Source organism: Xenopus laevis, chromosome 6L (assembly GCF_017654675.1).
Source record: "Xenopus laevis strain J_2021 chromosome 6L, Xenopus_laevis_v10.1, whole genome shotgun sequence".
Classification (NCBI taxonomy): domain Eukaryota; kingdom Metazoa; phylum Chordata; class Amphibia; order Anura; family Pipidae; genus Xenopus; species Xenopus laevis.
This window is the reverse complement of record NC_054381.1, coordinates 103,140,064-103,160,453: the sequence shown is the minus strand read 5'-3', so window position 1 is coordinate 103,160,453 and position 20,390 is coordinate 103,140,064. Positions and strand designations below refer to the sequence as shown.

Here is a 20,390-nt window from a genome sequence, read left to right as displayed (position 1 = left end):
CACTGTGGGAAGCAATGTGACTTCAAGCCGCAGAATCCACCATTTCACAATGGAACAAGGTGAGGGAGAAAGGGATGCTGGGAAATGGTTTGTTAGAGTGTGATTTTTTTTGCCATTATGTGAAATCAGGTATGTTTTTGTACCTTTTCTACATAAACCTAACTGAACAAGCTCATGTCTAAAAGGAGGGTGTATTTTCCTTCAAATTGCCATCTCTTGCACAGTCCAGCTTGGGACTCATTTCAGTGCTTTGTGCATTGACTTGAGATATAATGGAGGATTCATCTGCAAACAAGAATGCAATCAATTCTGCAGGCATCTGCCACACAGTATTGCTATACTGTATACAATGCCACTAGAGCTGTATCCAACAAATGAGAACACACAATCCTGTGTATAGAATGTTAAAGTATGTATTCAAAATGTGTTATCTACTCTACTGTAGTACAAAGCATACATATGTTCTTAAGCTAAAACATATATGTAAATTTCTTTATAATAAAAAAAAGTATGTGCTGCGAGTCAGTTATAAATGCTATTGTAGATAAAGATAAAACATATTTGTAAATTAAGTTAATGTTAGACTGGGTGTTTTGACAAGTACTGTCATCAGGTGGAAACAGCCACGATCCAAAATACTCGCTTGAACATTTTTGAGTGCAGGTCCACCTGTCATGCTATGTGTGTTTAAGCACAACATTTCCCATGGATTAATATTGGATAAGTTGACAGAAGGAGAGGAGCATTTGGACCACTACTGTTTTCCGCCTGATGACAGGGGCAGTACAAACATTTAATTTGATATTAGCTACAATGCTACCAGTTTTGGCCTAAAGTCTTTTCCATAGGACTGCAACAAAGCACTGTATAAGTGTGATTTGCTTTACATGTATGACACCAGTATTTAAAAGGGAATGACTTTAACAAAGTGTCTTCTAGAAATGGAAGATAATTGTTTAGATCTTTGGAACTAGCTGCTACAATGCCTCTAACACAAAAACAAGATATTTTTGAAGCCATTGATTAAAAGTATATAATGACATGGTAAATCCAAGCATTTCTTCCAGATGTGAAGGCTTTATTAAACACAGATTTCTAGGAGAACATACATAGCCCTCAGTAGCTGTAACAAAGTAAAAGTAAACATATTCAATAATACAGGATGCTACCCTAATCATCCTAGTGCTGGTGACATCATAAACCACAACTCTATTTACCCATGCGTGTGTATATATTTCTTACATCAGCTGAATCTGTTTAGACTGCCTGTGACTCTGCTAAATGTGCAGGCATTTATCAAATGGCCCATTGGTAGCAGAAGCACAGGCAATGCTAAATCCAAGTTAACATTTTTGCTTTGATTAATACAAATCCATGGAGCCCTTGGGTCCAAAGCTTCTTCAGCAACATGGCTATTTGCAAATAGATTTTTATAGCACATTAGGGCTGGAGGAGATTCCAAAGAAAATAGTTCCTTTGAATATTAAAACCAGCTGTAACTTACTTATGCTGATGACTCATACTTTTTTTTTTTATTGGGTGGGAGAACGAGGCAAAAGACACACAGAGTCTTATTCAAGACGTTGTTTGTTTTGCAAGGGGTATCCTAGCCACAAGCCAACTTGATCTTACTAAAATGCAACTCATGTTTATTCAATTTTTTTCTTTTTCTAACAGTTCCAATTATAAAAACAGAGCCCTCTGATGATTATGAGTCAGCTCAAAGCTGTGTCCCAATGAGCCAAGGATTAACCCAACTCTCAAAGCCATACTACAGCCAACAGATCATGATGCCCCCTGATCCTGGTTCGTGCCTTGTGTCTGGCTTCACTTCCTGTCAGCAAAGAAACACTGTGATGTCATCTTCTCCAAACTCAAGCCCCAAGCTTCATGACCTGTCTGCTTCTGCATACAACAAATGTATCTCGAATCCAGGTCATACTCAGCTAGGACTACAGCAGACCACTGGCGGTGTCCCCACAATACAGGAAGTACCACGATCTATAGTTGTGCACCCAAGTTCACCTGACCAGTCGTCCCCCATCATGCTGCATCCGCAGGTGAGTCTCCATCAGAGCAGTAGCTGTCCCCTTGGTTTTCAACAAACAGTATATCCCAACAGTCCCTCTTCACCAGTTCCGTCCATTACCCAAGAGCCATCATATTTGCAGTCCTGCAGTCCAACTCACTCAGCAGTAATCGGTGAGCCGCGGCACCAACATCAGAAGGTTCAGAGAAATGAATCTCCAAACAGTCAACTACTGTCACTGCCAGAGTTGCATGAGGACAGTAATCATAATTTGGCCCCTATTCCTGTAACGATCAAGCGTGAACCTGAGGAATTGGATCAGTTGTACTTGGACGATGGTAAGTGTTCCACCGATGTTGAGGCATTCAACTATATTGCTGTATCTGTAAGTTCTTTATTAACCAGATGCTTACAGGAGTACTCATAAATTAACAGCACTAAAAAAATGAATTAAAAAAAATAAGAGAAGGGAGTTGAAATAGTTCCTATTGTAGCATTTTTCATACTGTGTGTTTAAGGCATTAAGTGCCATTCATAACCACAGAGGTAGCTTAACCACCAACTGCTACACTTAAGTAATTGCAACCATATGCTCTTAGCTCATTCAGGTGACCTGACAAAGTTTGAGTGAAACGGCATTACAAAATGTCTGCAGATGCATATCTGGGAAGAGAAAGAAGAGAGCAGTGCTCCTGTATGAGAAGATTATTACAAAAATAAAATGACAAATATGTTAAAGCATTTTAAAATAAAATATATTGCAATGATCTATAAGAACATGGGGGTTTTATGCTAAGAAACTTTAGCTTCTGACTAGCTTAAGACTGGTAATGTGTAAGCTCTATATATCTGCTGCAGAAGATTTTTTTTGTGTTAGAGCATGTTCTTTTGTGTTGTGTTAGTTTTGCTAGTAGACCATGCTGCACAGATTATGTTTCTTTAGGCTGCTGGTTTTCCTTCTCTAGAGATATCATTGCTAAAACCAGAAAAATATGTGTAATCTGTTATACTGCGGGTAGGAAGATACCAAGTAGAAACTTTGTTGCTTTTGATTTAGGGCCTTTTCCATTTATCCAGCACGTTCTGCTTGAATCAGTCAGAAGACTTGTATATAGTATGAAGGTTATGACCCTGCAGGTCTCACACTCCTCCCCTGCTTCCCATGAAATTAATCCAGTGGATTTTTGCCACGCCTATACCCAAATCTGATTTGATCTAACTCTCAATCCGTTGCCTGTCCCTTCAGTCATGATCTAGCAGGATGGGCACAGTCTACAGGCTTTGGGTCCATAGCCAGCAACAAAGGAATATTTCATGACCTAAGAAAGAGTATTTGTTCATGTACAGAGACAGACCATAAAACCTTTGTAGCTTTGCCTTACAGGGCAAAATTTAAGAAAGTGGCACACACCTACGACATTGTGGTGATATCACTATTGATTCGTTAATCTGTTCTTTGCGTCTTGTGGTATCACCTGTGAACAAATTGTAGCAGTAATCAAGTGGGATAGCCTATTTGTATTTGTGTCTTGCCTCAACCAAAACACTGATTATTACTCAACTATCAAATTAGACTTTGCAACTATTTGTCAATGAAATTAATTTATATATGTATAACATTATCCTGATCAGTATTCGATTAGAAAAGAACACATGCTTTATAAGAAATTGCCTTGCTGATTAAACATTGATGGGACTTCTCCAGAATATGAATTGTTGAAAAATTATTAAGCGTTCATAGCAATTGAGCTTTCATCCATTTTTATAGAATTCAGGCCAACAGGTCACTGTTTCATTGGTGTTTTTGGATGATGCTACTTCTAGAAGGAGTCATGCGTTCTTTATGCAATTAATAAAAAAGCACAGCAGCATAGAGGTTTTATTTTTTTTTTGCTGTCTTACAGTACTGTGGTCCTAGGTTTAATAGCTTTTGAGTGCTACTATATCTGCCCACAGTCATATCCACAGTCTAAAACACAAGGGGTGGTCCCCAATGAAACAAAGGTAATGGACACTCAAGGAATCCACAGAGAACATATAAATATAGTAAAAGAACTTTTATTCAAGAGGCTATCCAATGTTTTTTGAGTTTAAAAAATAGCACTTAAGTTAATTATAGGTTTGGTGCCTATGATTAACTGCGTCATTTTGAGCATGAAACATATAAGGCTACAGGGATGGTATCTTGGATTAATGTGTTTTTTACTATATTTTTGTGGCCTTTGTAGTCTCCTTTAGTGCCCATCACTTTTCTTTTTATCTCCCCTAGCTGAAGGTCTGGGCCTGTTGATTCAAGTGAATCCTGAACCAAACTTGAACCCTAATTTCCATATGAAAATAAGGCTATTGAAGGGAGAAAGAATGTCTTCATGCCATTTTGAGGGTTCTGATTTGGTTCAACCAGGCAGGCTCTTGGATTCAGCCGAATCCAAATCCTGCTGTCCAAATCCTAATTTGTCCAAATCCAGGGTTCAATACATCCCGAGTAATGGCTGCCTCTGTCCTTAGGAGGAATATCCCTTTCTGCCTGTCACGGCAACCCATACTAATCTGAGAAATGCTGTGCCTGGAGCACACTATGGGGCCTATTCTTAACGTTCAAATTTCTATTTTTTCCCACAAATCAAATTTTTCTCTAAAATTCCAAAAGTGTAAGATTCATAGATTGTAAAAACCATGAAAATAATCAAAAAACAAAACTTGCCATGTAAAAGCTGTCGGGGTCCTATACAATTCAGTGGAAGCTGCGCTTCTTTGTCCATTTTGAATCAATTCTTTTTTTCACTAATAAAAAAAATGTTTAATAATTAGAGCTATTAGATATTTTCTTATTTTTATTTGGATTGTTAAGCATTTTTTCGTTTGTGTTTTTTATATTCAGATCTTTTAATAATAATTACATGGCATTTGTGGTTTTAGAGAAAATTAGTTTATTTGTGGTTTCAAAAACCTCTAAAACCACTAAAATGAGAATGTTGATAAATGGGCCTCCCTGTTGTGACTGATGGACCTCAACTCTAAAATGCTTGTTTGAGTTGAGGTCCTTCTGTCATCAATTCTGAATCAATTTCTTGCATGGTCAAAACTACTAGTGTAGTCTGCAGCGTGCATCTAACAAACTGCTAAGGACACCTACATGATGTGGATTTAATGACTGGTTTTTAAGTGTTCAGGTGAAAATCCAGAGTACCATAGGTCAGCATTTAGCACTCTTTTTACTGTCTGAGGCTGTGCTCGTCTAGAGACAAGAGAGACAACGCGGTTTGCTTGCTTTATATATATATATTGGTCTGCTTTAAAGAGTTATTGCGTTACTGCATTTTGTGTTTGGTTATGTAACTAATATAGTAGCTAACTCTTTTTTTTTGAGAAACTTTATGAAACAGTTTTAAAGTTTCAGCCTTAGATAACTGGTAGAAATTGTTAAAGGAACAACTGCAGTCAATTGTTATTTAGGATTAAAAAGAAGCATAATAGTGTTCATATTGTGTCTTTTCTGTGACATTTCAGACATAAGCAGCCTGGTTCAGGCTAATTTAGGATTAAAAAAAGAAGCTTGGTGCTGTGAGTAACAAGGGGTGCTTTTTACTATGCAGACAATAACACATTTCCTTATTACTGCAGCTGTTACGTTCAATAAAAAAGTCAGACTGTTTAAATCTTTGTTTCAGCTTGGAATATAATTCAGCAGCTCAAACTAATTAATTTTACTAATATATAACAGACTGAAGTCACTGTTTTTAGAAAGTAACTTCATGCAGCCGAAATGGAGACAACAGAACCAAAAAGCAAGCTGCCACAGGGAAAGTCGTTGATTATCAGTTTCCGTGGCTATTTCAGCATTGTGCTGAATATTCTTTTCTGAAATTTTTAATCAATTTACTTCATTAGCTTGTGTCACTTAAATGGAGTGACGTGTCCAATATAAGAATTTAATCACAGGCAAGATTTTGCCACATCGATATGCAAATTAGTTCAGTTTTGATTCGCCCGAAAATTTACGAATTTCCCACTCGCGTAAATTTTGACGCTGACGTTAAAGTAAATGGATGTCTAAATAATGTTGACCCGATGTGTTGACGCAAGCGACTCTTCTGATGCGCGTCCAAAATCTTTTGCCAAATTTTCACCAGTGAATTTTCGGGGCAGTCTTGTGAATTTATTATATAATTTCTCCCAATAAAAGCATGGCACTCTTTATTTCCATGGGGCAATAATAAAGGATAGAGACTCCTTATAGTTGTGAATAGTAATCACTTAGTGGCTAGTCTACCCATTGTTTTTTGGAGATTATTTTCTCATGACAGTCATAGCTCTGTGTTTAAGTTTTTTTTAATATTGCAAAATAAAATAATTACAAATTTTAAATTAAATTTGAAGTAGAGTGTTAAATTCACTACATATATTCTCCACTTGCTGAGCGGTCTCTGTCACTAGAATGAATGGAAAGTTCTTCTTACCAGTAGTGACAGCCGTAGATTTTATCCCAAAAATGCACATTTGAGTATTTTTAGACCAAAATGCAGCTGTCACTTGTGTGACAGGCAGATTCTATTTAAACAAATACCTGGTTCCTCAGCAGCATTCAGGCACTCCATTGTACCATCAGTCTAATGCTCACAGTATAGTTGGGCCAACTGAACACTTGGCTCATTAATAAATCTGTGCCCATCATAGACAGGTTTAGTTATAGAAAAGTCCTATCTACCAAAGCTAATGTGCCTTACATGGGCCTCTATCTGTTGCCTTTCTTTGGTAGCGGATAATTGAAGTGCTGATGGTTCAAACATCCTGGTATGTTAATCTTTGCACATTCCTGATAAATTCATATACTACATAGAACGCTAGGGTAAAAAGACATTTTGCAGGAAAGAATTATTGGTAACTTATGCCAATATTCAATATATGAGTATTAGGCTGTGTGCACAATTGTTTGTTTTACACCACATGCAGCAGGAGAATACAGATATAAACCAAGCCTAAGGGTTAGGGACAACGCTTCCATCCGAGACACACACAGCAGTCCTTAAATGGTGAAGAAACATTTGTCTGATATTATCCCCATAGTCCCCATCCCATTAATTGCTGCACCTATACTTTTACAAGATGAATGATATACTTTTTTGTATTCTTCTTCTTCTTCAGTGACCTTCAAAACATCTCTAGCTTTAGTAATTAAAGACAGTCTTTAATAATTATTTTAATTTAGCCATCTGCCATTAATTGTTTGCCGTTATTCACAGTGGCAGTAATAATATTTATAGTGAACAATTTTAATGTTATATTATTCAAATGTTGCATAACAAAACATACTTAGCAGTTGCATATATTGTTTACAAACGAGTTCTTATAATTCTGTGTTATGGTATTCTCCTCACATCTTTTTACTGTTTGCATGTGACTTCTCTGGGAATTTCTAAGCAACATCTTGCCAAGACTTTATTCCAGACTTCAGTGAACTCAGCTGAATGGGAAATCCTCCCTTTGCTGTCGCTTTGCTTTATATAATGATCCCAAGAAAGTAATAGGTTATGCTGTTAAAGTTTCTTGTTTTCCTTTAACACTTTCACTTTGTTATAGCATTCTCCTGTGGTCATTCCGTTCTCTACTTTTTATAGTAAGCTCGCCATACAGCTTATATTGTTTAAAGGTGTAACTCAAGTGTAGGGGAGAGCACAAGTAATGGCGTTACAGTCCTGTCAATTTCTTTATTATAAAGGTTATTTTTTTATGGTGTTTTTTTAGAGAAAGGTTTGTTTGAAGTTATATTATTCCACCTTTTAAAACAAAATGCAGCATTTTGTTTAACAGCTTATATAGAGGACAACTAAGGTCCTAACTATTCTTAGTTCTGTAAGTTACTTTTGTCACAAAGGGCTGAGGTGCAACACTGGCACTTCCATTAGCCACCAGCCTTCCTGGGTTGTACTGGCACCGCTCTCTTTCTTCACCTGCCAGTGATTGACTTTAGTAGGTACAGTATGGGACCTGTTATCCAGACTGCCCAGGACCTGGGGTTTTCCAAATAATGTATCTTTGCGTAATTTTGATGCTCATACCTTAAGCCTACTAGATAATTATGTAAACATTAAGGAGGTTATTTACTAAAATCCAATTTATCTCATAATATTAATAAAAAAGATTTCTTTCCTGAAAACCCAGAAAAAGTCAGATTTTCAAGCTAAATCCAGCGCAGACCACGAAAACTTAAAATTGGGATAGGTGCCTCTCCTACTGACTTATACAGGACCTCAACTGGTCTGAGATGGAGGACTTTTGGATTCACGTTTTTTGCAGCATTGGGGTATAAAAATCTCAAAAAAACTGTTTTTTCCCCAAAAATTTAGTTTACTAGTGAAAAAAACTAGAATTTTTTGAGATTTCACAACTCGAAACTTAATAAATAACCCTTAAATAAACCCAATAGGCTGGTTTTGCTTCCAATAAAGATTAATTATATCTTAGTTTGGATCAAGTACAAGGTACTGTTTTTGCTTATTAAAAATGTTATTATTTAGATAAAATGGAGTCTATGGGAAACGGCTTTTCCTTAATTCGCAGCTTCCTGGATAACAGGTTTTCGTATAACAGATCCCATACCTGTACTTAATACATTGCCTACCAAAAAGAAGGCCTAAGTTTTACATATTATCAGTTGCTGGCACTGAAAATAACCATTAGTTCTCTCTTTCACCTTCTGCCTGTGTTCATTACTGTTCTGTATTTGATGCTATCATTAGAAAAACATTTTAAAATATTTTATTGTACTGTTTTACAGAACCTTTTTTTTTCTCTTCAAAACATTAAGTCTATTATATTTTGTGGAGAGAGCATGGACTTTTATTTTGTTTTGAGCTATCACAATCACTCAGCTGAGCTCGGGGTTGACACAGTTATGATTTTGAAAAACCCATGTGAGGGCTCTGGTTTCCAGTAGTCACTATGTCATTAAAACAACATTCAGGTAGTTAGAAAAGTTCAGAAGTATCGTCTCCCCTACAGTCTGGATACTGAACCTTCCACTTCCTCCCCATTCCAAGTAGCAGCTTTTGGAGAGAAAAAAAATTAAGATTTCCTCATGGAAAATATTACAAAGCTGGCTCCATGCCTAAACCAGTCCCCTCTGCATTTCTAATGATGATTGAAAGAGTACATGCTGTGATAAAACATGCTGACTTGTTAACATTTGAGATGCAGTTTTAGATTGGATGGGGAGAGAAAACTCAAATAAATAAATAGTTACGATAATTCATTTGGGTCAGATCTTTAATGCAGTAACTGTTTACCCCTGTCAGGCAAGGAGCATTAAACAGACTGCCAAGCTATCATGATTGCCTTTCCCCATTTAACTTGTAACCATTCTGTTTAACCTCTCTCCAGGGGCTTCCAGAAATCAGCCTCCATGCTTTAAATGACAGGGGCAGGTGGCTGCGTGTGCTTATGCATACTGTATGCAAGCTGATAACTCATTTCAAATTAGTGAAATGACATACAGTTGTTTTTCAGTTAAGAGAAAACTTAACATTTATGCTACATTCAAACACCATATTGGTGTATCTAGAGCACATGTATTCTCATTTACTAAAGTGCAGTAAATTTGACTTGCGCATGTTATCGCTGAGAATATTTTTCCGCAGCGACTACGTTTACTAAACAGCAATGCGCTCAGAAATCATTGCGATCACTTGCGGTAACTACGTTAACGAACCAGCTTACGTTAGCGAATTTTCTGGCAACAAATTACGATTTTGCGAATATTTATGCTATAAAATAGTCTTGTTTTATGGCGGTTATTATGGCAATTTTTTCTGTGACATTTATGGCCAGAGATGCATCTTCAAAACTCATAAACTTTATTGACTGATGATTATACCCTCCAACAACATCACCAGAGTAACAGCAATCAAACATGTCTGCATCATATAAACCCTTCTGCCAATAGAATCATAGGAACAAGAAATGATACCAGTCAATCTCTTTGCTTCATAGAAATGCACAGTTTAATGTAGCCAATCACAATGAAACCAAAAAAGCGTAGAGGCTGACGAATCCTTGGACTGTGATGGCCGCTGCCAATAATACGACTTTGAGCTAAAACTGCTGCTGTTGCAACAGATAGAAGCAGAAGCCAAAACATCCTGTCAGCAATAGCTACAGATCTCTCTTCTGTCATCAAAGAATGATGGGTAAAAAAAAAAATATTATGGGATATTTACTGCCCTTTCTGGGGAAAAAATACTTTTACGACACTACATAAGTGGTAGTAAAATTTTAAATATTCTTGCGTAAATTTTGTCTTTTGCACATTTCGTAATAAACCAGACGTTAATGTGTACGTAGCGTTATTTTCAGACGATGCAAACTGGCGAAAACATATTTTTGCGCAAGAAAATTCACAAATTTATATTTACCGCAGGTTAGTAAACTGGCGAAAACTATATTTGTCTATATTTTGTGCGCATATTTTTACCGTACTTTAGTTAATGGACCCCATAGTACTTACTGTGCTTTGAAACTTCATTTAATGCACTACAGATATCTAACCAATGAATTCTGTTTGTGTAATGGTGTGAATAAAATGCCAAACAATTGCATAAACTCCCCTTCCTCCCCCAGTGGTACAGTAGATTATTGTTCCATGAACAAGACCATTTATTTTTAAAAATAAACATGAATTCTGGCAAAAGCCTACTGTATATCCACCCACTTTCGATGGTCTGTACACATATTTGTAACAATGCAGCTATAATAAAATCTTGCTTAATCGACACATTTAAAGGCTTGGGCTCTTTACAACAGGTATTTTTTTTCTTAGGGGCAGATGTAAGAAGGGTCGAATATCGAGGGTTAATTAACCCTCGATATTCGACTAGGAACTAAAATCGTTCGACTTCGAATATCGAAGTCGAACGATTTAGCGCAAATCCTGCGATCGAACGATTTAAATCCTTCGAATCGAACGATTCAAAGGATTTTAATACAACGATCGAAGGAATATCCTTCGATCAAAAAATCTCAGGCAAGCCTATGGGGACCTTCCCCATAGGCTAACATTGACTTCGGTAGCTTTTAGCTGCCGAAGTAGGGGGTCGAAGTTTTTCTTAAAGAGACAGTACTTCGACTATCGAATGGTCGAATAGTCGAACGATTTTTAGTTCGAATCGTTCGATTCGAAGTCGAAGTAGTAGTCGAAGGTTGAAGTAGCCCATTCGATGGTCGAAGTAGCCCAAAAAACACTTCGAAATTCGAAGTTTTTTTAATTCGAATCCTTCACTCGAGCTTTGTAAATGTGCCCCTTAGTGTAAATTATAAGCAAGACCTGTTTAAATCTGCTAAATTAGTAAATATGCACTTGATTGTTTTTTTTTCTTCCTGGTTTTGTTTCTGTTTTGCAGAACTACAGTATTTGTATAAGTGTAATTTAGTCCTGACTCTAAATAGTATGGCTATATGGCATCTAAGTATCTTTTCTGTAAACATAGAGCCAGGAAAGTTAATAAAATGTCAGCTGGACCCCTCTTTTCCCATCTTTCACTACTAAGGTATAAGTATTCTCTCAATGTGTCTTTTAACCTTTATAAGTATTTACAATCAGCAGCTTACTGGCCCATTTATGGGTCCCCCAGGAAGCCTTTCCCAATCTGGCAGATTTGAAAATCCAGTTAGTTCTTATCCAAGTTGTTGGCTACCAGGCAAATTAAAAAGTAGTGAACTATTATTTTTTGCACCCTCTATAACCTCTATATATTAATATGTCTATAGCTCTATATATTGTATCATTTAATTTATAAACAGAATATCTATTTTTGTACCCAAGAAAAAATGCCTTAAATTGCAACTTTTAATCAATTTCTGGAAATCTGGAAACCACAAGTTTAGCATCGATTTGTGGTTTGGTATTTTAGTGTACCAGGTTGAAGTCTTAAAAAATTGAAACTTATATTCTTTTGTTAGACAGACTTACTATAAGGGGCTTTTGTAATACATAAAATTTCAGGTAGCCTAATTTGCAAATTGGGTTGTTTTTAATTGCAAAGCAGTGTTTTTCCCAGAATCCAAAAATCATCGTAGCAACCTGGGGTATACCGTACTTCACACGTATGGAAATAAGCATATGCTGGGGGACCATATAACACCTCTTCAAGACAGGAATTTCAGAGTTCACTTGCTTTCCTGCATGTTGTTCTTTTGCACCTTGCACATAATTCAGTAGAGCAGGCTGAACTGGTACTTTGGTGATTACCATAACATTTTAGGAGCACGTATAGATCTTTAATTAGAGTGTTTTTGAAGGAGAACTAAAGCTTAACTAAAGTAGTAGGGCAGAAATGTTGTATCTTATGTTTTAGGCTTCTATACCAGCCCAAGGCAAAGATGCTGTATTGTGCTGTACATCTTGGCTTTTGTGAAAATATTAAGTTGGCAAAAACTGGTGGAAGATAATTTTTTGTGATGCCATGTTGTAATTGTTTGCTTTCAGTGGGATGTCAACATTTTCAAAACATATGTTGTGGAGCATCTTTGCAATTTACCATTATTTAGCCTTGCAATCTAAAGTATGCTTTTTTCTTAGGGGCAAATTCATCAAGGGTCGAATATCGAGGGTTAATTAACCCTCGATATTCGACTGGGGAATGAAAATCCTTCGACTTCGAATATTGAAGTCGAAGGATTTTGCGCAAATACCTCGATCGAACGATCGAAGGAATAATCGTTCGATCAAACGATTAAATCCTTTGAATCGACCGATTCGAAGGATTTTAATCCAACAATCAAAGGATTATCCTTCGACCAAAAAAAGTTAGGCAAGCCTATGGGGACCTTCCCCATAGGCTAACATTGAGCTCGGTAGCTTTTAGGTGGCGAACTAGGGGGTCGAAGTTTTTTCTTAGAGACAGTACTTTGACTATCGAATGGTCGAATAGTCGAACGATTTTTAGTTCGAATCCTTCGATTCGAAGTCGTAGTCGAAGGTCGAAGTAACCCATTCGATGGTCGAAGTAGCCAAAAAAACACTTCGAAATTCGAAGTTTTTTTTCTTCTATTCCTTCACTCGAACTTAATGAATGGGCCCCTTAGTGTGTTTTCAAAGGGTACTAACAACAGAATTTGTGTGAGTGCACCACCTTCTATTGTACAATGCTTTGGAATATGTTTCCCATTACTTCAGGCATATTTTGAAAGCCAATGCTTTCCTGAATAAAACAATGGTTTATTCCCTAAACATGAACTCGGAAGTTGCCTGAAGTTTCCTCATGAGGCATCTTCATAAAACTAAGTGTTACATATGTTTTCCCACCGGCAATATACAGTATTGCTGGTGGGAAAGTATTTTCGGAGATTTGTCACCCTCAGTAGCACAGATTTAACCAAGGGCCACAAATCTCCCCATCTACCTTCACCATAAGGGTTAAAGGGAGTCATGTATTTTGCAGTGACCCCCCCCCCCCCGCCCCTTGACTGCTGTGAAAGTTCACAGGACCATAATGACAGCACATACAGTTAGGTCCATAAATCTTTGGACAACTTTTTTCTAATTTTGGTTCTGTACATTACCACAATGAATTTTAAATGAAACAACTCAGATGCAGTTGAACTGCAGACTTTCAGCTTTAATTCAGTGGGTTGAACAAAAAGATTGCATAAATATGTGAGGAACTAAAGCCTTTTTTTTCACACAATCACTTCATTTCAGGGGCTCAAAAGTAATTGGACAAATTTAAAAACTAAAAATAAAATGTTAATTTCTAATCCTTTGCTGGCAATGACAGTCTGACGTCTTGAACTCATGGACATCACCAGATTCTGGGTTTCCTCCTTTTTAATGTTCTGCCAGGCCTTTACTGCAGTGGCTTTCAGTTGCTGTTTGTTTGTGGCCTTTCTGTCTTTGTCCAAAGATTTATGAACCTAACTGTATATTAACATTTACTCTTATATTTTGTTACATTTATATATTAATGTTTGAAAAAGTTGTTACCATAATCTTTTTACCCTGAAATTTTCTCTAATCAGAGTCTGATAGGAAACACAATAGAAGCAGTGCACTGAGACTTTGTGGTATTATCCCTTAGTGCACTTTAAGTTATCATTCTCATGTCTCTATCACAGTGGTCTTTCTCTTTGTAGACAGACATCAGGGGGCCACTTTTGAAAAAAAAACCTGATGTTATGCCTGTGTTATCAGCTCCCCTTTTAACTGTCTTGTTCTCCTTTCCCAAACTCATTTGTACTTTTTCCAGCTCATTTGTGAAAGTCATTACCCTGGGACGCTTCTCTATCAGCCTCATGCAGCTGCTGTGTTTTGTAGATATGGCAGGAAGTAGGCACCGGAAAGCAGGGAGAGAAGAGAAAAAAGGGGGGATAGAAATTCCTCTTGATTTACCAAGGTTCTGGCACCAATCAAAGCCAGTTGCAAAAAATAAGTTGTAGACATCACTGTCTGGACTGTTGATGATCAGGATGGAGTATTAAGCCATCACCTTCTGTTGGGTACTCTGGAGTTATATGATACGTCTCCTGTAAATCTTAAAGTACTTGGCTCAGTGAAAAGTTCCACTTTATTTGCAGTATTGAGGTGGAACTGACACGTGTGCACTGAAGAGACTTCTGCTTGCTCAGCCTTTTACCCATATGAGAAACCCCCTCCCCCTTCACATAATAGGATGGTATATTCTAATTACACATGAAATGCTTCAGCCTCCTACTGGCTAACATACAATTCAGATTTGCACTGCTTTCTAGCACGCAGTATTAAATGATGTGTTGCACCCAGACATATTAACCAGGGGTGTCCAACCTCAACATTATTTTGCAGAATGCTTTCTCAATGTAATCGGATGTTCTCATCATTTTGTAGCTAATAATAACATGTGATACCAGACCAGAGCAGAATGTCAGAATCTTGCCCTTGGTAAGTACAATAAAACAGCACACCCACCGGCCTTTACACTAAAAGCAGTCTAGTTGACATCTGCAAATGCTTATGAGAGAGAAATTACATTTTAAGATGTTTTCGTTTTAATTACAGTCTCCAGATGAGCTCTGTCAGAGCGGGTGACTGTATCCCATAGCGACAGATAGTCAATATCCAGAAATCGCTGCAGCCGGCCGGGATGGGGAAGCCGTGCTGTTTGCTTGTCTTGGCTCATCTTCTGCATTTCACAATGTCAGACTCTTAGCAGCCTTCATATAAAGTCTTTCTCTTTCTTCCTTTATTTCTGTCTTTCTCTCATTCTTTTTTCTTTAGGTAGAGCTATATACTCTATATCACTTAAAAATTTAAAAGTTTTAACCAAATAAATCTTTTGCAATAGATGTTATCATCCATAACTGCATGAGTCTTGAGCAGTGAGGGTTTTCCAGCAATCCCAAATTCCCAGAACAAGAGATGTTATTTCCTTCTAGCTGATGAATAATGTGGCAGATACTGAAGCTGATTCACCTGAGAGAGAGCCTATCAGCATGTTCAACAGACCTTTATATTTTCATGCTGGGAGTTCCTCATTCTTAGCTCCCTAACTGCATATTAAAAAAAATGAAGGGACATATTTATCAAATATTAAACCCAACTCTTTTTTTTCCCTATTTTATTCTTTAAAATGTAATAAGCTAAGTAATCAAAAAATACATTTGTCAGTTAATCAGAATGTGTTCAGCTGCTTTGACCCCATGGTCTTCTATGGTTTGCTGGAGCTCAGCAGCGGCATCAAGCTTTAACACCCACTTGAATATTGTAATCCTTAAATTGCTGAAATGGAATAAATAAATACTAAATACCCTTTATCAACTAGTTCAAAGCAAGTTTCCTTCCTACATTCAATAATTGTCAATGTGTGTCACAGCACAAAATGTACTGGCCATCATTGTACCATAACTCCACCAAAGGTCAGCATACACAAGCAGAACGAGGGGCCTATTTATCATGCTTTGTAAAACATTGGAGAAAAACATCACAGGTGATGTTGTCCATATCCAAAAGAAGCTCTTCAGTTAAAGACAGGTAAGGGATCACAGCAAGCAAAAGTGAAAATACATTGTTAAAAACAAACCATTGTTGCCAGGTCTCTGGACACCACACCTTTCTATCAGCATTAATAGGCTGCCATATGTTGTCAGGGAAACCCCTAGCTGTGTCCCAGGCATCACTGAGTCACTTGGGTATTGTTGAATTATGAGTTGAAGCATATGTTTTGGTGGTTAGTCTACTAATCCTCATTTACTGCCTCCTCACTGTGAAGTTTTTATACACAGGCAGCATTAAACCACCTTGAAGTTCACCTACTACTGTATCAATGGTTCACTGATCTCTATGAACCTATGAACTTGCATATTGCCTAGGTAGATTAGAAACATGGATTTTCTGATGAATGTACAGTATATTTAGCTGGATCCAGTACTGACAGTGGCTTGTTAGAGGAAAGCATGTTGGTTCATAGCCATATTTAGTTCAGAGTTTATACTTCCAACAATGTCAACACTTAGGAGATTTTTAGTTACACAAAAGCATTTAATGTTATCACTCAAGAACTAAGTAACTCCAGGCATATAGAACAGTGTTATATTTTTTATTGAAATGTATAAAAAAGTGGATTGCTATTAATTGTAGAATAACATGTGATTTATATAATTATAGTAATTATAACTTACTGTAAACCAAATAGAAAAGTGCCCTGCAGAAGATTATTTAATTAGGTTGTCTTTGTCCAAAAATCTGTTAATTAGCACAGTGTTGGTGAAATATAATTTAAAAGCCTACCATATTGGAGCATTTATTTAGAAAGCAAGTATTAAAGAGAAAACACAGCCAGGTATATTCGTGTAGTGCCTTGAGGTTATTATTTCGCACACTTCTCTGTCACCCAAAAGGTTAAGCATACTTGGAAATCCCCTTTTTCAGTGCAGCAATTGTTTCCAAGCGCTTCAGACACAGAAGTTGTTCAGAGGTTTTTTTCCCCTTGTACTTAAAGATAACTCATCTGTGAATAACAATCCGTGTGCCTCGATAGCATTCACAAAGGAGAGTTTCCTTTAAATTTTAAATACAGTATAAGATAAAAATACTTGCATAAAATAAAATTAATTGCAAGCATATGATATAGGACTGTACAAAAGCAAGTGCAATTCCCTTATTTCAGCACAATTCTAGAAAGAACACAGGGATCAAGAGGCTGTATCAGTGAGTGCCCTTGCAGGATAATTGATGGGTAGGAGAAAATGACCACAAATTGGAGAGGAAAAATAAACTTAAAAAAAAAATGACATAGAAAGACTATAAGCTCATGGGATACCATATACTGTATATAGCTCATTTACCAATGCCATGGCCTCAAATGCTTGAATGGTAAGGGCAAAGGTGCAAAGTGAAAAAATTGCATTTTAGAATGTGATTTTGTACATTTCAGTTTCCCCACAAAAGTTGTGTAAAATATTATGTGAAAAGTAGTGGCTGTTACGTGGATGGTTTTTTTTTTCAAGCCAGTACCTCTATTTATGCCAGAATCTTACACTTGGCTACATATTTGTTTAAAATGATTACACAGACTAATTTACAATATGGTGTTAAAGTTGTGACATTTGGTGATGTTATTCTACTCAACTTAAGATATATGCTCCTATGCAAAAACATTTATTGTAACCAAAAGATAAGCTCACAAATCCAATTTACTGTAATCCAGAAGATCCAGGGTTTGGGGTTCTCTCTCGGTGGGGTGTATATGTGTTTTCCCCCCTGTTTTTGTGGGCTTGCTCTTAGTTCCCTGGTTTCCACTCACAGTCCAAAGTATCCTGGTAGGGCAGTTGTCTGTTTTGGGGCAGTTACACATTGGAAGTGCCATTGCCTTCAGGAAAATTGGATTCTATGGCCCACTGACCAGGTATTGATCAAACATTTCTCACTTCACAGGTGATACTTCACACCATACATACATCTGAACTTATTTAAACAATGATGCGTATAATATTCACCTTTGTTTGATACAAACATATACTAAAATACTAAAATCGTTCAGTATCATGGTTTAGGGGAAGGCTACAAAAAGCTATCTCAGAGGTTTAAACTGTCAGTTTCAACTGTAAGGAATGTAATCAGGGATTCGAAGTCCACAGGCACAGTTGCTGTAAAAACCAGGTCTGACAGACAAAGAAAAATACAGGAGCCGAATATGCGGAGGATTGTGAGAATGGTTACAACCAACACAAAGATCACCTCCAAAGACCTGCAAGAACATCTTGCTGCAGATGGTGTATCTGTACATTATTCTACAATTGAGCTCAATTTGGATCTATATGGCAGGGTGATGATAAAGAAGCCCTTTCTGCACTCACACCACAAACAGAGTCGCTTGTTGTATGCAAAAGCTCATTTAGAAATGCCACAGTCATTTTGGAACAAAGTGCTTTGGACTGATGAGACATTTGAGTTATTTGGTCATAACAAAAAGTGCTTTGCATAGCGGAAGAAGAACACCACATTCCAAGAAAAACACCTGCTACCTACTGTCAAATTTGGTGGAGGTTCCATCATGCTGTGGGGTTGTGTGGCTAGTTCAGGGACTGGGGCCCTTGTTAAAGTCGAGTGTCCGATGAATTCAGCTCAATATCAACAAATTCTTCAGGAAAATGTTCAAGCATCAGTCACAAAGTTGAAGTTACACAGGGGTTGGATATTCCAACAAGACCATGACCCTAAACACCCTTAGAAATCTACAAAGTGATTTATCCATTTATGGAGAAGTGCAATATTCTGGAATGGCCGTCACAGTCCACCTACTGAAAATCTATGGGATGATTTGAAGCAGGCTGTCCATGCTTGGCAGCCATCAAATTTAACTGAACTGGAGAGATTTTGTATGGACAAATGGTCAAACATACCGCCATCCAGAATCCAGACACTCATCAAAGGCTATAGGAGGCGTCTAGAGGCTGTTACATTTGCAAAAGGCGGCTCAACTAAGTATTGATGTAATATCTCTGTTGCGGTGCCCAAATTTATGCACCTGTCTAATTTTCTTATGATGCATATTTTCTCTTAATTCAATAAACTTTATGCCACTGCTGAAATACTACTGTTTCCATAAGGCATATTATATATTAAAAGGAAGTTGCAATTTTGAAAGCTCAGCCAACGATAAACAAAACTCCAAAGAATTATGAGGGGTTCCCAAACCTTTTCATATGACTGTAGATGCAACAGAAACAGTAAATAAATGTTGCTAGAATTGCTGTCTTGTTGACGTAAGCTTTTTAGCCTTTATAGTAATAACATTGAATGCGAATAATTTACCACCTTCACAGAACATAGAAGCAATAAATAGAGTCGGAGTACACAGTCGGAGTCTACTGTGCTGTAGATATGATGGTGCAGTATTTTCATTAGCAGAGGTTCCCATGGTGGAGCTACAGATGTCTCCCAGCTGCAGGAAGGGATTGATGCCTCAACTCCAAGTTGAATTTGAGATTCATGACCTCTGCATGCATGTTCCTTTGCAGAGTGGAAGTTGTGGAATGTTGGATAGGGATGTCAGTGCGTGGCTTTGTCACAACAAAGTACTATGAGTTCTTCTATTCAGTTTATGTAGGAAGTCAACCTGGCATGAAGAGTGTATTTCGACTATGAAGGAATTCAAAGGCCAATTATTGAGCAAAGTTTGCATCATTTTGAAAAAACCCAGAGTAACCAATCAGCAGCACTTTTGATTGACTTTTGGAAAAAAAACAAGCATCTGATGTGGGTTACGGAATTGGGAGCACTTGTTATTATTATGGAAGAATGGTAACGTTAAGTAGGCCAATTATTATTTCCGGTAAATATGGAAATTCTAAGGGGCCTATTTACAAACATTTGAATTTTCTTTTTTTTTAAGAATCACATTTTTTCTCTTAAAATTCGATTTTTATTTTTAATTTCTAAAAATGCATCATTTCAGTGTAAGAAACCATGAAAACTCTAATACAAAACTTTTCCAAGTAAAAGCAGTCAAAGTTAAATTGAAGTCAATGGGAACTGCACTGATCCTATTGGTTAATCGCGTTTGGAACTGCACTGATCCTATTGGTTAATCGAGTTTGGTTAATTCCCTAGTCGAATTTGACAGTTTTGACCATAAAAAAAACTTGAAAATTCTAATTCTAATTTTCAATTTGACCTTTAATACTGTAAATCTGCCCCTTAATATTTGGATCTTTTAATAACTTTCATGGCATTTATGATGATAGAGAAATAGAATTTAATAGTGGTTTCAAAAAGCTCTAATACCACTAAAATTCAACCTTTAATAAATAAACACAATAATCACAAATCTCTGTCAAAACACACTTTAAAGATCTGACTCTATGCAAGAGGAGTTCAATCATAATGTATACC

The 20,390-nt window shown here is 37.0% G+C and overlaps 1 protein-coding gene across 3 annotated transcripts in view; it reads left to right on the top strand.

Moving 5' to 3' along the window:
- The window catches only part of nfatc1.L (nuclear factor of activated T cells 1 L homeolog), a 128,953-nt gene that overhangs the window by 92,341 nt on the left and 16,222 nt on the right, over nucleotides 1-20,390 (top strand). For 2 of the 3 annotated variants that reach the window (XM_018266473.2, XM_018266474.2), the window contains exon 9: nucleotides 1,678-2,367. In XM_018266473.2, the coding sequence (XP_018121962.1) occupies nucleotides 1,678-2,367 (690 nt within the window). The remainder of the gene's footprint in view (nucleotides 1-1,677; nucleotides 2,368-20,390) is intronic. The other variant, XM_018266475.2, reaches the window with a different exon arrangement.